General features: G+C 44.9%; 1 protein-coding gene across 1 annotated transcript in view; it reads right to left on the bottom strand.

The window, feature by feature from the left end:
• Positions 1-20,000, bottom strand: part of atrn (attractin) — an 86,492-nt gene that overhangs the window by 19,323 nt on the left and 47,169 nt on the right. Inside the window, exons 20-26 of the mRNA XM_076300460.1 lie at positions 18,462-18,555; positions 17,879-17,931; positions 15,841-15,935; positions 15,140-15,218; positions 13,642-13,799; positions 5,280-5,341; positions 609-687 (exon numbers count right to left, since the gene is read on the bottom strand). Of these exons, the coding sequence (XP_076156575.1) occupies positions 609-687; positions 5,280-5,341; positions 13,642-13,799; positions 15,140-15,218; positions 15,841-15,935; positions 17,879-17,931; positions 18,462-18,555 (620 nt within the window). The remainder of the gene's footprint in view (positions 1-608; positions 688-5,279; positions 5,342-13,641; positions 13,800-15,139; positions 15,219-15,840; positions 15,936-17,878; positions 17,932-18,461; positions 18,556-20,000) is intronic.

Below are 20,000 nucleotides of genomic sequence, written 5' to 3'. Positions count from 1 at the left end.
TTTTTTCATTGAGAGAAAAAGCCCAATACGTGCACACAAACACATACCCACACCAAATTAGTTGTGTTTCAGGGTGCACATGTGTCAATGAGGATGAGTGTGTGTGTGTGTGTGTGTGTGTGTGTGAGAAAGCACACAAATGCCTTTGATGTCTCCCATAAATCTGCTTCCAAAGTCTCGTTTCCATGGGGATGCAATCATTTAAGGTGTCTGAGGTTATGCCAGAGACGATTGGCATCAGTAAACACACACAATCACACACACACTCCTAGAGGGGCACTTACATCATTGACAGTGTTGACACACACACACACACACAGAATAGCACTTGCTGCTGATAAAAAGCTGTTAATAAAGTAACGAGGCAACAGACACAAACTTCTCGTTGCCACACACACACACACACACACACACACACACACACACACACACACACACACACACACACACACACACACACACACACACACACACACACACACACACACACACACACACACACACACACACACACACACACACACACACACACACACACACACACACACACACACACACACACACACACACACACACACACACACACACACACACACACACACACAAACCTCTCGTCGCCGTGACGCCCAGCAGCTCTGCTTGATCTTCCAGACAACAGCAGCAACCAGGAGCAGTGACAGGAAACAGCTGAGAGAGAGGAGAGAGAGAGAGAAAAGGGAAAGATGGGGGGAAGGAGGACAGGGGATAGAGTGACAAAAAGAGAAAGGTTATACCTTTTCATGTGAGTGCACAGGTCATTGAGTGTCTATTTGCTACATTGTTCTAATATGATTACATTTGTGTGTGTGTGTGTGTGTGTGTGTGTGTGTGTGTGTCTGAGAGAGAGAGAGTGTCATGTTGCCATGATCATGTATGTGTGTTTTTTTGTCATTGCAGGGTGAGCTACTACAGAAACTAGGTGACATTCTATTCAACACTGTGTCGCTGGCGCAGGACTACAAAAGCCTATGGTGGCACGACATCGGTCGACAACACAATTTTTTTTGTCAGGCGTTGCTTGTCGCCTGGACCATAAATTAGCCACATGTCTACATCCATCTGTGCTCTCCAGTCGCCACATTAGCGGATGCTAATTTGTGGTCCAATTCTCACTAGATCTTCATCTGCTTTTTATCACATCTTAAACCTCTTCAACCAGCACCTGTGCTTTTCAGAGTGGCTCTGTGCGCATTTATTTTATCCCCCCACACACAGCCCTGAAAAGGTCGCAGGTCTTAAGTGAAGGGGAACGTTCCCCTCGCTACGGAACCTGCCCACCAAGCCGCCTCGGCAGAGTTCCAGATCCCCGGGGCCTGACGGGGGAAGTCTGTGGCCGAGGGACAGTAGCTCTACGGCAGGCAGACGAGCTTTCTGGAGACGCCGCCGTACCGTAAAAGTGCTCAAAGAAGAGGGAGGAGAGCGACTACTGTGCTTAATGAGCTGGGAGAGAAAGGAGAGATTAATGAAGGAGGCAGGCGAAAGTGGGTTCCCCCACCGCATACTGTCAGAGCTGGGGGGGGTGAGACGGGGTAAGATCCAGAGCATCGCTCCGGGAAATAACGACGCCGCATCGGCGGCTATGCGCAATGTAACGCTCAGAGCAGAATAATTCAATTAATTAAAACAAAGTTCCATCTTGCTGTTAAGTGATATTAAGTACTCATTTCTCATTTCCATGCAGAGAATGTCCCGCCCCTATAAAGTCTTTACGGCTTTCAACAGTCAGAATGCCTGAAATATATCTTGGATACATCAAATTGACATTGATGAGCCTTATCAACAAAAGGTTGAATTTAATTCAAAAGTTGAATTAAATTCAACATTCAGAGACTATGTTCCAACCACTCCACTGTCAAACCATAGCAGCAAACAATACAAAATCTTCCACTTGCTGATGGTGAATGTGAACCCGTCTGAGGGACTCACAGCTAGCCCCCCCTAACCCTTCAAGCAACGTGTCCATCACATCAATCATGCATTCTTTCATTAGGCCTATCTCTGAATCCGTGAATGGCTTCATGTGCTTCGCCAAAACCCACGCTACTCTAAGGGAGCATTGTGTTGCCTTTTGCTGCTTTGTCAAAGAAGTGTGGAGGATTCGGTTGGATGTATGATATGATGCTTTAAGAGCATTTAATTTTGTTGTTCTGATCTCGGAGTTTTGCGGATTTGATTCGTAGTGTCGCTTCACATTGCTTAGTTTTATTGCCGCGACAGATTCTTGACATATTAAGAACAGAGGGCGAGTGCTGGACGGTGGTAGAAAGAACGCAAACCTTTCTGTCCACTCTGGTTGGAACTGGCGGTTTTCGCTGTCCAGTTTTCTTTTTCGGGCAAATTTCGAGCATGCCATTACGGCTCCGGTCGGTAAACGTGTGACTGCTGCTGAGAGTTTGGGAGGGCTGGACTGGAGTGCTATCTGTTTATCGTTGCCATGAAGGCATCCCCCAGCCTCGTATGGAGATCGTGCAGCGAGATTGAATTTTTTAAAATAATTAAAAAAAAAATTTCAAAACAGCACGAGGGCCATTAATAGATACCCCAAGGGCCACAAAAGGCCCGCGGGCCGCTATTTGAGTATGGGGGCCCTAGGAGATGGTCCTTTAAGGGCCGAGGCTCAGACACTCCCCCGTCAGCCCAAATTAAGAGCCTCTCTTCCAAAGAGCGTAAGTAAATAAATAAACACCACGACAGGCCCCTCCGGGCCACTTCCCACTTTTGTTTATGAGCTGCAGTCCTCGTTTAGCCTGAACTCTGGTGACACCAGCCATACTCTTCCCCAAATTAGAGAGATGGAGAGAGGAGTGAAGAGGAGAGGAGAGGGGAGAGGAGAGGAGAGAAGAGGAGAGAAGAAGAGGAGAGGAGAGGAGAGAAGAAGAGGAGAGGAGAAGAGGGATGGGGAGGAGGAGAGGAGAGGAAAAGAGGGAAGGGGAGGAGGAGAGGGGAGGAGGAGAGGAGAGGAGAGGAGAAGAGGGAAGGGGAGGAGGAGAGGAGAGGAGAGGAGAGGAGAGGAGAAGAGAGGAGAAGAGGAGAGGAGAAGAGGAGAGGAGAAGAGGGAAGGGGAGGAGGAGAGGAGAGGAGAAGAGAGGAGGAGAGGAGAGGAGAAGGGGAGAGGAGAAGAGGAGAGGAGAGGAGAAGAGGGGAGGGGAGGAGGAGAGGAGAAGAGAAGAGGGGAGGGGAGGAGGAGAGGAGAGGAGAGGAGAAGAGAGGAGAAGAGGAGAGGAGAAGAGAAGAGAAGAGAAGAGGGGAGGGGAGGAGGAGAGGAGAGGAGAAGAGGAGAGGAGAAGAGGAGAGGGGAGGAGTAGAGGAGAGGAGAGGAGAAGAGGAGAGGAGAAGAGGAGAGGAGAAGAGGGAAGGGGAGGAGGAGAAGAGGAGAGGAGAAGAGGGAAGGGGAGGAGGAGAGGAGAGGAGAAGAGGAGAGGAGAGGAGAGGAGAAGAGGGAAGGGGAGGAGGAGGAAGAGGAGAGAAGAAGAGGAGAGGAGAGAAGAAGAGGAGAGAAGAAGAGGAGAGGAGAGGAGAGGAGAAGAGGGAAGGGGAGGAGGAGGAAGAGGAGAGAAGAAGAGGAGAGGAGAGAAGAAGAGGAGAGGAGAGGAGAGGAGAGGAGAGAAGAGGGGAGGGGAGGAGGAGAGGAGAGGAGCGGCGCAGGGGGTAGCCAAGGGTCAGGGCTCTGCGGGGACACTGGTGGGGTCGCGAGCGAGACGAGGAGGTGACGGCGCGGGGTCAGGGAGAGGAGCTCGCCGAGATGCTGATTATCGCACGGCTGGTTTTGGGGGGGCGGGCGAGGAGAGAGGAGCGCTGTCAAACGCTGGCACAGTTCCAAGGCAGAGCATTTCCACGGCCGTCATAAATATCTCTTGCTAGCTAGCCCTCAGGGTAGAGCAACCTGAGGTCCTGTTCTCACTCTCACACTCACACACACACACACACACACACACACACACACACACACACACACACACACACACACACACACACACACACACACACACACACACACACACACACACACACACACACACACACAGAATAATGGTTCCAAAAACTTTGAAGGAGGTCCATGTATTATGAAAACAGGAACAAACACACAGGCACACTCACTCACTCACTCTCTCTCTCTCTCACACACACACACACACACAAAAGCAGGATCTTCAGAGGGCCTTCATCACCATAGTGATGGATGCAGAGGACAAAGCAAGAGAAAAGAGTCCCTGCTGAAGACCCTCTCTGGGGAACACAGCTTGAGTGTGTTTGTGTGCATGCAGGTGCCACAAAGCCATGAGGTATATAGTATAAACAGCCAGCAACACACACATACACGCGCACACACACACAAACACAAACACACACTCTCACACTTCTTAGCAGCCACCACCATTCATCACACAAACTGAGCTGACGGACCTAATGATGGGGAACCATGGCCTTCAACAGAGCAAAATGGTGAACACACACACACACACACACACACACACACACGCGCGCACACACGTGCACACGCACACACAGCAAATGACACGCAAAAAACTTCAAGAATATGTGGGTGTGTTCATATGAAAGTGTGTCCTTTCTCTCTCTCTCTCGCGTTTATGTGTGTGTGTGTGTGTGTGTGTGTGTGTGTGTGTGTGTGTGTGTGTGTGTGTGTGTGTGTGTGTGTGTGTGTGGATGTTTACGTGCGGGGGCGTGTTCATTCTCAGCGGCCGCCCTGGCCTGCCTCTTTCCTGAATCGATAACACATTACTGCACATCCTCAAGAAATGACTTAAAGCCCACAGCCATCAAGCATACTGTAACACACACACACACACACACACACACACACACACAAGGAACATTTTATGTCCATTAATGGAGGAAATTTCTCTAGTGGCCTGCTGTTCCCTGTAGGACTGCGTCTCTTCATGAAGGAGCGCGCATCACTTCTTCTCTTTCTTCCTCACCGTCCCCAATAATATATTCACAAAAGACCAAGACGGGTACACCCTGAGGGGTAGTGTGTGATGGCCATCAGTGACAGAAAGTGTGTGTGTGTGTGTGTGCCCACACCTCTGCACTCCTGTCTCCCAGTGAGACAAGGGACTCAGCGTGAGAGACACGTGGCTACGTGTGCTGTGGGATTGCCCCTCTGTGGGACTGTGTGTGTGTGTGTGTGTGTGTGTGTGTGTGTGTGTGTGTGTGTGTGTGTGTGTCAGTGCTGATGGGAGAGAGAGAGAGAGAACGAGAGAGAGATGGATAGATACCTGAAAAACGTGACGAAGAACTGCACCAGATCCATGAAGTTATTGTGCTGAGAGAAGGCAATCTGTGAAGAGAGAGATTGAGAGAGAGAGAGAGAGAGAGAAAGGGACAGAAAAGGAAAAAAAAAAGGGAACATTGAAAGGTTAATGTGAATATGTGTACTCACTCTGCGACCACACTCTAGCTCCAATAGATACACAGAGCAATGATTGATGGGAATTTTCACTCAGTTGACAAGCAAGTATCAAGTAGTACTCAGGTTGTACTCGCGACACCCCCCGCACACAACAGGAGAGGCAAGCAACACACACACACACACACGCACACACACACACACACACATGCACGCACGCTGCAAACAAACCACACTTACATTCTCTTCATGCTACTCTGACAAACCAAATTTTTAGCTAGATTAATACTGACCTCTTCTGGTCTATTCAACATATTGCAGCCCCCCCCCCCCCCCCCCCCCCCACCCAAACCCCCATCATCAGTCTCTCACACACACCCCACGCCTATATAAGTATGGAGCACACACTGCAACTCAAGGCAGGCAGACAGACACACACACACACACACACACACACACACCTCATTACAGACTGTTAATTTAAACTGCAGCACAAACAAGTTATTTCAGTTCCTACACACACACACACACACACACACACCAAGTTCCCATCTCCAATATCGCCCATATTTACCATTCTGTTTAAAGTGGGGATTTGCATACATCTCCACAACATGAAAAGAGATGAGGAGAAGACAGAGAAAGAGTGAGAGAGGGAAGTAGAGAGGGAGAGAGAAGGAGGGAGAGGATAAGAGAGGGAGAGGAGGAGAGTAACTGAAATAAAGACAGAGAGTGAGAGATGGTGAGAGAGGAAGGTTGAGTGAGTGAGTCAGTGAGTGAGAAAGAAAGAAAGTGGGGAAAGAAACAGATCAGGAGAGAAAGGGAGAGAGAGAGAGGAACGGGCTGGATGTGGGATGAGAAATCAGCATGAATAAAGCCACCCCCCCCCCCCACACACACTCCACATACGCACCCACACAAAATGAAAACCCACCAGTACACACATTCTCCTCAAACCATCTGTTTTGCACTGTGTGCCTTAGCAGAGGTGTGTATCTAACATGTCTGGCTACAGACGGGCCTGATTGTATTTAGGCAGGATCTCTCAGTAAACGAGCCAGTCAAGGGCGAGTTTGTGTTAGTCCTTGTGCCCAGACTTTTCCATTTCTCTAGTAGAAACTGAATACACAACTCGTATCGTGCTTCTCTCTTCCCCCCCCCCCCCTCTCTCTCTCTCTCTCTCTCTCACATCCTTCCATTTCCTCCTCCATCTCCAAAATAAGCACACCAACCATTCCAGCCTGCGGCAGCAAGGAAGCAACATTCCACAGAAATTCTTCAAACACAGAAGCATACGCACACTTTTATATTCGTTGTTTATATTCGAGCTAATGTACCTCCTCTTTTCTGAGAAACACACAGACACAAACATCTATATTAGAATTACAGATTACGATATACATACATACTAGGGCCGTGTATTGGAGAGAATCTGCCCCACTTCACAGGTTCTTAGTGAACTCATTTTCATTTTCTCAACTGGCTACTTAACAAAATGTTAACACAGAATACTTTTTTGTGTGATCTGCAAAGAAGAATTGACAAGCCGGCTAAAATAAAAGTGTTTGCACGTATACTACAAATTGAAAAAAAAAAAAAAAAACATATTTTGCTTTTAGAAAATAGAGAATCCAGGAATCCTCAGTGTTCTAGAGAATACAGGAATCTTTTACATCTCAGAATAGTCTGAGAGCATAAGGGGCAGACTTCAAAAGCTCCACACGCACACGCACACATACACGCACACACACACACACACACAAACTCAGAACTCCAGCTAAGGAGGCTGCAAAGTTTATGACCATGGGCTGGCTGCCGTGACCGCTTCACAATGGAGTTCTTTCACCTTCTAATAAAACTGAATCTAACTCATTTTGATACCACTCTGAGAATGCCATTGCTTGCCCAGAATGTCTAGTATTGCACAATGTAATGTTGTAATCAATGGTAGGTTTATGAAAACATTGAAAACATTGTAAACATTGAAAACATTTTCTGTCACTTGGCTACTGCTTGAGGTAGAATTCCATTAGCATTGCATTGATGTAGCAATTAACACCATACCATATTTTTATACTGTTTATAATGTGAAGCATGCCCATGCGAAATCTCCTTGTTGAACACTCTGTAACATCACTCCAAACGGAGGCAGTGTAAATTGATTCATTTACATTTCCCCCACACCTACGTATTGGCTTTTGCTGTAAATTGCCAGTAAGCAGTGAAAAAGTCAGGCTGGCGACTCCGGAATGTATGAGTGAAGAACACGGTCTCCGAGACAACAGCCACAAGAAGGCACAAGTGCAGCTGCCAGTCATGTTGCCAGACAACCATCATGCTGTAACGTATTTTTAACATTCAAAAGAATTATGAATTCTTGCAATTCTATCTCTCCAAACTCAGATGCAGGGTCAATTCACTTGCTCTAAAGTGTCTCTGAAAGACAGTATCGGATACACCCCTAACAAGTCAGTGTGTCAAACACTGATCTGGATAAGTGTACGCAACACTCAGTTTCCTTATCTGCTTGGAGTTGCTTGCAGTTGGTGCCCTTTTAGCGTAGCAGACAAATAAACACAGTAAGAAGACAAAGACACAAGCACAGGTACGCGGTTGTTGGCCAGTGTGAATTCATTCTTCTGTTGGAAACGAATAAAGTTCTTATTATTTGATACTTCAGTTTCAATAACTAATATTCAGATGGCAAATCAGGTGTTGTATGACGATAGAAATGTTCTTAATGTCCTAAATTCTTAAATAACCCATTGTATTGACCAAGTCATGTGTGTGTGCAGAGAAGATACAATGATACAATGAGATTATGATACCGTGTGAGGTATAAACGTGTGTGAGAGAAACAACTGATTGTCTCTTGGGTGCACAGACTTTGTCTCTGTATCCTGATTGCCTGATGCTTATGAGATCTCTCTTCGCAGAGATTAATAAACTACTAACGAGAAAGACAAAACCTTATTTCAGACTCAGTATTTACAGACCTTCATGCTAAATTTCTTCCACAGTGTATATGGTGTGTGTGTGGATCTGGCATATCTGCATATAATTTGGTGTACTTGTGCCTGAACATATGTGTGAGAGGGCGTTTACATACTGTGTGTGTGTGTGTGTGTGTGTGTGTGTGTGTGTGATGAGAGCCTGGTACACCAGAGCCCGGGTAAATTGGATTGAGTTCCCAGCCTGGATCCCACCAGAACTCCACAAATAAAAACAAAATGTAAAAAAATTTTTTTTACAAATTGACAGCTGTTCTGAAAGGGTGAAACGCTTTAGTTGCACCGTCGACATATGGTGACATTAACTAAGTGAACGCGGCTGGTGAGAAAAACAACTCGTTTTCCTCCATGGCAGAGGACACATAGTCCCCAGCATATGAAAATTGAAAAAAAAAGATGTAAGAGGGAACACAAACGAGGCTCCAAGCTTCCATGATCAGGCTAGCTCTCCTGCTGTGTGTGTGTGTGTGTGTGTGTGTGTGTGTGTGTGTGTGTGTGTGTGTGTGTGTGTGTGTGTGTGTGTGTACGGTTACACCCCCTCAGTGAGCTGCAGCTCTGTCATGGCTCACAAGACAGTCAGTGGGGGACTATACTTACATAGTATTAGTACATGAGGGATTAATTACAGATTTTATTATTTTTAATCAATACTACAACCTTACAAATGTACATGTGAAGTTAAAATCTTGCATACCATAGTTATGTCAATATCTTTAGCTAACCTGTAGCTTTGGCAGCGATGAGTTCACTTATTCACACCAATAAAGCACCATTTGATCTGATTTGATGGAGTGTACACAAATTCTGCAAGCCGTATTATTTGTGTGCATTATATGTTGTGTTTGTTGTATTGCATGTCTTGTCAATCCTTTAGCAATAGAGCTATTTGAATTGAAATTTGAGAACAAGAGAGACTCAGAACAGATACTGTTTGTGAACTATATGTGATTGGCGGTCAATAGTATCATTATTTTGACAATAGCAAAACTATAAAAATTATTAAATAATTACAAGGTTGTCAATCAATTTAAGTGTTGGTATTGTTGAGAGCCTGAATGAATTATTTTTGCTTGCATTCATTGGGATGTGTCAGAGTGAGTGAGTGATAAGAGATATAGAGATAGACATAGAGATAGAGATAGAGATATAGAGAGAGGAGATACAGATATAGATTGAGAGATTGACAGATGAATTTCCCCTTGGGGATCAATAAAGTATCTATCTATCTATCTATCTATCTATCTATCTATCTATCTAGATTGCGAGAACAAGTCGAGAGAGAGAGGGGTGGTACACAAACATGCACAAACGCACGAACATGCACAAACGCACTCTCCAACTATCTAGATTTGTGCTCCAAGCCTTAACACAAATGGAATTACGGCATCGATAGGCAACTACTAACTGACAAAATGTTTTTTTTCCCCACCCTTCTCAAATCTTCTACACTTTCTCTGTTCCCTCACAAAATACTTGGGGCTAAGCAGCCTTTCCTGAAAACCCACACATGTAAAAGGCCCCCTGTGCACACACACCCCCCTCTCTCTAAAATGCTACATGAGAAACTTACTGCATCAGTCTAGGGTATGCACCCTCTCTCTCTCTCTCCCTCACACACACACACGTGCTCATACTCACAGGCTGTGAACTATCCAAACATTGTATCTAAAGGCCCTACTGTGTTTCAAACGCACACGTGCACAAGTCTCACCCTTACAAACACACACACGCACACACACAAACACACACATTCACACACACGCACGCACCCACAGGCACCAATGCACGGCCGCACGCACGCACGATACAAACGTGAGCACACATGCACACACACACACCAGCACAAGGATCAGTTTCTCTTCACCACATGTGAAGAAAAACAAAAACAAGACTACCAGACTACTTCCGGTCAAAAACTTTCCCACACAGTGCTTTCTCTTCCTCCCCGCTCCCTCCCTCCCTCCCTCCGTTCCTCAGATTCTTCCTACAACTCTTTCTCCTTTCCTCTCTCCCTCTTCTCTCTCTCTCTCCCTCTCTTTTTGTTGACACCCCAACACAACCATGTGTTTCAACTTAACATTCCTTTTACACGCCATCTCTCTCTCTCTCGCTCTCCCTCCATCCGCCTACAGTAGCAGAGATTAATAACATCAAAAACCCATAACACACACACACATATATGCGCACGCATACAACCAGACACATATATGCACGCATACATACACACACACACACACACACACACACACACACACACACCAAAATAGCAGTTGCCATCACGAAGAGAGTGGGAGAGAAACAGAAAAAAAATAGAGGGGGAGCGTTTACGGAAAACAGCAAAAGGAACAAGAGGAAAAAGTTACCTTTCTGCAGATGGGCAGACTCCATTAGCAGATGGAGAGGGAGGGAGAGAGGGAGCAAGGAGGAGGAGGAGGAGGAGGAGGACAACCAAACACCAACCCTGAGTGCAACATTTCAACCCACGGACATTCGCCGTGTGTGTGTGTGTGTGTGTGTGTGTGTGTGTGTCGGTCTGTGTGTGTGTGTGTGTGTGTGTGTGTCGGTCTGTGTGTGTGTGTGTGTGTGTGTATGACAACAAAAAGAAGGAGGAGAGGAGGAGAGAGAGAGAAGACGAGAGGAGGAGAGGAGAGCGGAGGAGGAGCTAAGGGAAGGGGGAGGGGGCGAGGGCCAAATCACTTCCAGACCAGACGCCGCTTTGGAGAAAGAGACACTACACTCGTGACAAGTTTTGGATAACTTTTCCCTCCCTGTTATAGTTTACAGAAGTGTACTAAAAAGGCAAAATGCCCTGCACCTTATAGTCCCTTAACACTTTAAATACAGATTAGTGTACTATAGCTGCATTCAGGTTATGCCACCAATGCCAGAGAAAATATTTTACATGAATACATTACGTGTTAAATGTATATACTGTATACGTTTACAGTTCATTGAGAATGCTGCAGCACATCTGGTCTTTAATCTGACACATGTAATTCCTCCGTCAGTTCTCTATTGGCTTCCTATAGCAGCCAGAATTTCATTCAAAAGTGTCTGCAAAAGAACATAACCATATGATCACTGTATTTAATACACTGGAGGTGCATTACTACTATGCATAACGTGAAAATAAGTAATCTTGAATCATCTCTGATCAGTACTGAATAGAGATCTTCTGGTTCTCCATCAGTTTTAGTGGACTCCATTACCCATGATGCTCAGCCAGGCTGGCTTTAAAGAAGCAGTCTGTGATTCTGGTGAAAGGCTGCTGATATTTGAGCTACACAGCCAATCAATCCTCCCTTCCTTGATCAAGCAGCCTGTTGATTATCTGGATCTGTTCATGAATCCATCTGTGTCCCATTAAAGATAACACAGAAGGGGAAATCTTTTTTACCTAGTTTTTGTTGACTAAGGGGAGATCGGTGCATGGTCACAAAGCTGCCCTGAACCGTAAACACGGTTGTTCCCTCCTTCATATGCAAATCTCGGACTGCAAATGTTCAGGGTTGTTCATTTGTTAATTTATTGGTGGTCATTTCAAAGACAGACTGTGACGCAAGCCCCCCTCCACATATTAGATCGTACATGGGCAACATACGGCCCGCGGGCCACATCCGGCCCGTGGGCTTTCCCTGACCGGCCTGCGTAAGGTCCGTGAAAGAACAATAGTCAAGAGCCTAGCATAGAGATAATGCACACAAATCAATATCGTTGCTTTTATTTTGAAAGCGACTGCTATTTGTACGCCCAAACATTTGTGCGTGGATGCATACGATGTAAACACCCTCACTGATGTGCTGGTGAATAGAATTTATGCTTCTGCGTCGACACAATGCAGTTGCCTTTAAGTCGGCGTAAACCTTTCAAAGTTTTGTGTCTCTTATGTCTGCCTCGCTCACCACCGCAAAGGTTGTCAGAACGAACTCCTGCTATTTTTCCTTTGTCTCCCTCACATTTTCATCTGTTGTTACGAGTAGTAAACAAAACCATATGATTTACTTAATGTTATACAAGAACAGAATAGAATTGGACAGAATTAAGTTCAGACTTGAGTTCGGTATTTTGGGTCCGGCCCTCCTCAACAGTCCCAGTTTGTCATGTGGCCCCTTGGGGAAATTAGTTGCCCACCCCTGCATTAGATTATCACTTGGAGCTGAAGACTCAGGTAGAAGTTGCTGAAAGCTATTGTGAACGGTCACTGGCTGCAAGGCAGCCACCAGTGTAAAGCTCACTTACTTATTCATGTGGGTGCCAGATAAATATGGGGCGCTAAATATCTGCTAAACTGGGCCATTTTATTATAGGGTTGTAAATGGGCTTGTGAATTACCTGGATTACCTTTTCAATCTCCTTTAAACTTGCTTTTAGCTCAACGCCATATATTTACCTTTAAAGGGACACTTCAAAATATGGTACCTAAAATGCAGCACATTCTGACTATATAGCGTTATGTGCAAAACCTCGCCAAAACACACCTTCACACACACACACACCTTCACAAACACACACACACACACACACACACACACACACACCTTCACACACACACACACACACACACACACACACACACACACACACACACATCACACATAGTCACGATAGATGTAGTTCCTGCATGAGAACGTATTATTAATTTTTGATAGACTTTGCCCGCCATTTAAATTGGGGGCTGTTTTGTTATGTTTACCTGGACAAATTCTTTCATTATGTTCTAAATTAGTACCATCATTGCCATGCTAAAAAACTGGAGTGCAATGTGGCTACATCTACATATGTCTACAATTACATCATAGATTTGCAAATATTAGGATTAAACTATTATGAAGTATAATTATTATTATTATAAGGTAAAAAAAACATTGCTAGAGGTATTTTTGATTCGAAATGGCTTACTGAATAAAGAATGTCATAAACGCAGACTGTGTACATAATGCAGAGTACATGCATTCTCCGTATACACTTCCATGCATACATGGAAAACATACATTCATCATTTAGCTCTATACTGTGTAGAGCTTTCAGTTGGTTAACAACCAAAGCTCAGAGCAGGAGTCTTCAGTCCTAAACTCCTTATGAAGCAGTGGCGTATGTGATCACGGCTAGCATAACTAAGGGCCTATAATATCACTGCAGAGAGTGGGCAAAGCATGACTTTAATGATGCATTTCAAAGGCTCTGTGTGTGAGTTTCTCCTGTTGGAGTTGAAAACGCTACCTGGATCTTTATGGGCCAGGTGAAGTTGCTGACATAGACAAAGAAGGTGATGTTGGGGTTGCTCCGGAAATCAAACTTCTCGTTGGAGAAGCTGTCCTTGAACTCCTTCATGTTGCTACGGGAGACAATAGGGACCTCCTCTCCTGCCTGAGTACCAGCTGGAGGAGAGAGTGATACAGAGAGAGAGAGAGAGAGAGAGAGAGATAGACAGACAGACAGACAGGTAGATAGATAGATAGTTAAATAGATAGATAGATAGATAGATAGATAGATAGATAGTTAAATAGATAGATAGATAGATAGAGAGAGAGATAGATAGATGGAGAGATAGATAGATGGAGATATAGAGAGATGGAGAGATAGATAGATGGAGAGAGAGAGATTATTATTATTGCTGAAGTTATTATTACCCTTTTCTTTTTTCTTTGCATCAATACTACATGTGAAGCTGATACCTAACATGCCATACCGGTCATAGCAATTTCTTTATCCATTTATACAAATAAATCATCATTTGATTTGACTTGATTTGACAGAGAGAGAGAGAGAGAGAGAGAGAGAGAGAGAAAGAAAGGGAGGAAGAGAAGAGTTACTGTTCTATATGTGATGATGGTAATACAAGTAAGGGATAATGGACTCCACGGTGGTCTGTTCACAGAAGTTAATGCACGGTCGAGGTTGTAAAACGGCCCCGACGCGAAGCGGAGCATTAACTTCTGTGAACAGACCACCGTGGAGTCCATTATCCCGCTTATTCCACTGTTGCCACTTGCATTGTGCTCATTTCCCGTTACATTTTAAAAGTTTTAATTGCTAAAACTTGTCTTGTTTGTAGAACTACTTTCTTCCAACACATATCAACTAATTTCTCAACTTGCAGAACAAACTGCCATTACTAGTTCTAAATGGATGGTTGCTACAGCCAAAGGCCAGTCGTTATATCTATCTCTCCAGTTGTCAAGCGGGCATATCCCAAGATTCTGATGAACTTTAGCTTTGAAACATCGCTATTTTACTTAGCCTGCTGTCATCAATCTAGCTAAAAGCCACCTCTGTCATATGCTACAATGTTGCCATGTTCTGAACGTCTGCATTTTACAGCTCGGATGCAACGTGACGGTTCATTTAAACTTCACAACGAGTTCAGCGAATTAATATACAAGTGTGATACGGCCAAAAAAAATGGATCTTCTTCATAGGTGTGCAAATAACATACGGTTAATGGTCGTTCTAAATTACGTAGGACAATGGGAAATTCAACCAAGCAGTGGAATAAGTGCCAGTAAAGCACTTTGAATGTAAAGAAAGTGAACACAACAACACAGATGCTGCTGCTATGCTGAAACAGTTGTACTGATCCATCTTTCACATTTCTTTACCCATCCATCACTTCTGGCAGTTCTTACAAAGTTGAACAAAAAGCTACAGTCTGTCCAACAGTGAAAACTCATAGGAAACAGCAGAGACTGTATAGGGACAGAATGGGTAAAGGTGAGACCTGCAAAACTGGTGGCCCAGGTGATGTTGAGGTTGAAGTTTTTGGATGCGTTGATGAACATATCCAAATCCCGATTTTGCTGAAAATGAAAAAAAGAAAATTACATTTAAAATCCCACAATATTACAAGCATATCTGTATATTTGAAAACACCGCCTTCCTTGGATGAGGACTCAAACTACAGCTGTCCACAAATCATCTAAAGGCCTTGAAGGCTAAATGGGCTTAATATATACAGCTGAACTTGACAGCAATCAAAGTGAGGTCAACTCCTAGTCCCATCCTGCAGCTCTCTGAACCCCCACCCACCCACCTGTAAACACACACACACACACGCACGCATGCACACGCGCACACACACAGCCTTCAGTGGCCATTAAAACAGTGTGCCATTTATGAGGGCTCTGTGACAGTGATGAGTGGGTGAAGGAGAGCCCGGTCAGTGACAGTGATGAGTATGCCCGTGTGTGTGTGTGTGTGTGTGTGTGTGTATGTGTGTGTGTGTGTGTGTGTGTGTGGTTGTGCACGCTCAGTCTGGTGCCTCTGATGGCCCTCCCTCAGCAGGAGAGGTGACCTCCAACTCAAATGTCTTGCCTCAGGACACATCTGCTGTTTATTCCCAGAGGTGTGTGTGTGTGTGTGTGTGTGTGTGTGTGTGTGTGTGTGTGTGTGTCTATTCTAGCTGAGGGATGGGAGTCTTACCTCGTCAGGGGTGACCACAAAGTTGATGGCGGTGTAGTAGCGGTCATCTTCCTGGGACAGGCTGAAGGTGAACTGGTAATCAATCAGCAGAGTGTCTGTCAGAGAGAGAGAGAGAGAGAGAGAGAGAGAGAGAGAGAAAGAGAGAAAGAGAGAGAGAGAGAGCGAGAGAGAGAGAGCGAGAGAGAGAGTGAGCGAGAGAGAGAGAGAGAGCGAGAGAGAGAGAGCGAGCGAGAGAGAGAGTGAGCGAGAGAGAGAGAGAGAGAGAGAAATAAATTAATATGGACAATAATTGTGCTGTGAAATTGATAAGAGCAGAACAGCATTCTTCTGTCAGGGATGTGGGGTGAGACAGGGATATGGGGTGAGACAGGGATGTGGGGTGAGACAGGGCTATGTGGGGTGAGACAGGGCTATGTGGGGTGAGACAGGACTATGTGGCGTGAGCCTGTTCAATACTCTGTTCAATGTTTAAATGAAGGAGTTGGCAGTTTTATTGGAACACTCTACAGCTCCTGAACTCCCCCTAAAGAATAAAGAATTTTAATTAATGCTCTTTGCAGAAAACCTAGTGCTGCTCTCACCCATCGAACAAAAGCTACAGCAGCACCAGGATCTGCCAGAGCACTTGGTAGAACTGGGCCCTGACAGTTAATTTGGCAAAGAGCAAGATTGTAATCTTCCAAAAGAAAGCCAGATCTCAGAAAACCAGACGTCTTTTCACTCTAAGAAACACCGCTCTACAACAATCATTATATTATGATTATCTAGGCCTCAGGCTTTCCTCAGGAAGCTTTGACCTTGCAGGGAATGTGCTAAAATAAAATGCTTGCAGTCAGCTCTCTACGCAAGCAAAATACATTTCCATAAAATACAAATTCCAATTAAAATCTGGAGCAAAATCTTTGACAGGTTCATTATGCCAATTGCATTGTATGGATGTGAAATGTGGGCTCCACACAGTAAGCTAGAGCGGTGGTTCTCAACCTGGGCCCTGGCCTATTCCTACCTCGGCCTAAAATGGATGCACTCTAGTTGAGCATCTTCAGTTGTGTTGTGATTTTTGATGACATAGAGCTGTGGTTCTCAACTGGTGTGCCATGAGGCAAAGTGAGGTGGGCTGTGGAATTTTAAGGAACCCAATGCATTTTTCTACAGACCCATGAAATAGGCTATAGGGCTATTCTTAAATGCATACATGACGCAGCTTGTTGAGTAGCACGCTCAGTCAACAGCATGAGCTACTTCTGCACTCTCAGCTCATGAACATTCTGCATAGAAAACGTATGGCCATAAGAATACATGGCCCCTGTTATAGCCTAGAATAATGTGTGTGACATAATGTTACCTTATAATCTATAACCACTATAATCAGCCTTGGTGTTTTGGTTTGACAGTTGGTGTGCCTTAGTCCCAAAAAGGTTGAGGACCTTTAAAATAGAAAGGTCAAAAACCTACTGTACAATGTATACAGGGCAGAATTAGGCAGATTGCCATCGGCATTGAATATACAAAAATACCCCTAAAATTCTGGATACATCAAAAATCTAGGGCAGAGAATACAATAAAGTTTCATGCATTCAAAACCCAAAAGGTCAGCCCTGAAACCAGTGCCCTCTGTCAGTTGGTTTTGAAGTTAACTAATGCACTAACCCATCAATCTCAGACTAACACTGCTTCCCAAAATCAACAACTATGGAACAAAGCAAGAAAGCATATAATATCTGGAACATGGGGACAATCAAAGCAAATCATAACCCAAATTAGAATGCTACTGTCACTAAAGAGAGATGAGGAATTAACAGAGTACCTCTTCACCATCACATGACTGATGAAGGGAGACCAGAAGACAAATACAGGAACTAGACTGTGATTGTGATTGTGATTGTGTGTGTGTGTGTGTGTGTGTGTGCGCGCGCGTGTGTGCGTGTGTGTGTGTGTGTGTGTGTGTGTGTGTGTGTGTGTGTGTGTGTGTAATGAGCATTTGTTAAGGTCAGACGCCAGAGTAGTCTTCCACTTCTCTGAGTGCGCCTTCACTTACAGTAGCAGGTGCCCTTGAGTGGGTTGCCTTGGTAACGATTCTCAACTTCACACCTGCAAGAGAGTGAGGGGAGGGTGAGAGGGAAGAAAAGTTTTCCCTTACAAAGTCTAAAAGCCTTAACCTTTCTCTACAGCCACTCATTGTGAGGGGAGGCAGAGACAGTCAAGAGAAATGAAGAGAGTTGAGAAAGAGAGAGAGAGAGAGAGAGAGAGAGAGAGGAGAGAGAGGAGAGAGAGAGAGAGAGAGAGAGAGAGAGGAGAGAGAGAGAGAGAGAGAGAGAGAGGAGAGAGAGAGGCGGGGGGAGAGTGAGTGACACAAAGAAAAAGAGAGATGTCAAAGAGGGAGAAAAAGAGAAGGACAGTGAGAGTGACAGAGAGATGGATAGTCAGAGAGAGAGAGATGGAGAGAGAGAGAGAGAGTAACACTGAGACAAATGGAAAGGCAGTGAGTTAGATGGATTGTCAGAGAAAGAGATAGATAGTGAGAAAAAGGAGGGAGAGAGAGAGAGAGAGAGAGAGAGAGAGAGAGAGAGAGAGAGAGAGAGAGAGAGAGATCGAGAGGTGAAGAAGTGTGCCACACTCACTGATTGCATCGATCTCCTTTGATGCCTTTGGTGGTGCAGAAGCATTTGCCGTTGCCCCCGTTGCACATGCTGGCATGGCCATTACATTTACAGGCTGGGGGGAGAAGCAGCACAAAAACAAAACAAGTGAAACACTAGAGAGAGAGAGAGAGAGAGAGAGAGAGCGAGAGAGAGAAAGAGAGAGAGCGAGACAGACAGAGAGAGAGAGAGGGGGAGGGAGAGAGAGAGAGAGAGACAGAGAGCGAGAGAGAGAAAGAGAGAGAGCGAGAGAGACAGAGAGAGAGAGAAAGAGAGAGAGCGAGAGACAGAGAGAGAGAGAGAGAGAGAGAGAGAAAGAAAGAAAGAAAAAGAGAGCAAGAGAGAGAGAGAGAGAGAGAAAGAGAGAAAGGGACGAGACATAATATATACTGTATATATATCTCATTTTTAATTCAGTATAAGAATAGGTATCTAGGAGCAGGACTGACACATGTAAGTAAATACAGCACGAGCCAGAGGGCCACTCAGATAGGCCTTCTTCACCAGCAGAGAACCGGCTCCTTCTGGCTCATACTCCATTCAGAGCAATTCCACCAAAAATAAATCGGTTTGGAACATGAAAGTTGGTTTGGAACTGGCACCAATAAATAAATAGTTGGTGCATGTCACTCTACAGTTCAGTTATGCACGCGACAGCGTCTGTGGATGACATTTTTGGGTGTGTTCAAAACTGGTGGAAATGTGGGCTGGTTGACTAGAAAGCACCAAGAATTGTTCAAAAAAAGAAGTTAAAGTGCCAGATCTCTGTTGGTCGAAAAATGCCTGAAAACCCCTATATCATCAGGAAATATTTCAGTAGATCAATGACATTTTGATAGATTAATCGAAGAATCTGGAATTTTATATTGGTATAAAAATATGAATATATTTCAAAATATGAATGAATTTCACAAAAAATGCAGATACTGCACTTTGGCTTTGTAGGGCAGCACAGACCTCTGCCAAAACCAAATGCTGAACCTCGCAAGTTAAACTAAATTCATCAAACTGCCCTGTCAGTTGTAGCCACTATAAAATTGAATGGGGTCATCATCACTGGCCCATTCTATACCTTTCCACCAGGTTTAATGAAAAATGGATGAGTATTTTTTTTTTTTGCATAATCTCACACACAGACAGCAAAACACACACCACGCCAAAAAAATCAATTCTGCGGTGGACGTAATAATTGGCATCGGTTCCTCTTTGTCAGTCGTAAACATCACAACAAATCTCAGAAGCTTTTAAGAGATGGTGACACGTCTCTCTCACACCCCACTTTAACAGTCTCGCACGTCCATGCAAATCAGCGACACGAGTGCTTGGTCAGCAGGATACCGGGATTACGGCAGGTAGGGTAGGGGATGGCAGGGGACCACACAGGGACAGGCTTCAGAGAAACTCATTACTCCGCCCGGTGGCACATCCCAAGCTGCTGAACTCACTAACCACCACCTGCCCCCATTGACTTACTAATGATGATAATGATGACCGTGCCTTTGTATTAGCTATCTAGAGGCC

The sequence above is a fragment of the Alosa pseudoharengus genome, unplaced genomic scaffold, assembly GCF_046254945.1.
Source record: "Alosa pseudoharengus isolate Yale_2024_CS ecotype anadromous, Long Island Sound unplaced genomic scaffold, YU_APseudo_1.1 YU_APseudo_1.1_scf_22, whole genome shotgun sequence".
NCBI lineage: Eukaryota > Metazoa > Chordata > Actinopteri > Clupeiformes > Clupeidae > Alosa > Alosa pseudoharengus.
Note: the sequence above shows the minus strand (reverse complement) of the source record. Positions and strands in the feature narration are given on the sequence as shown.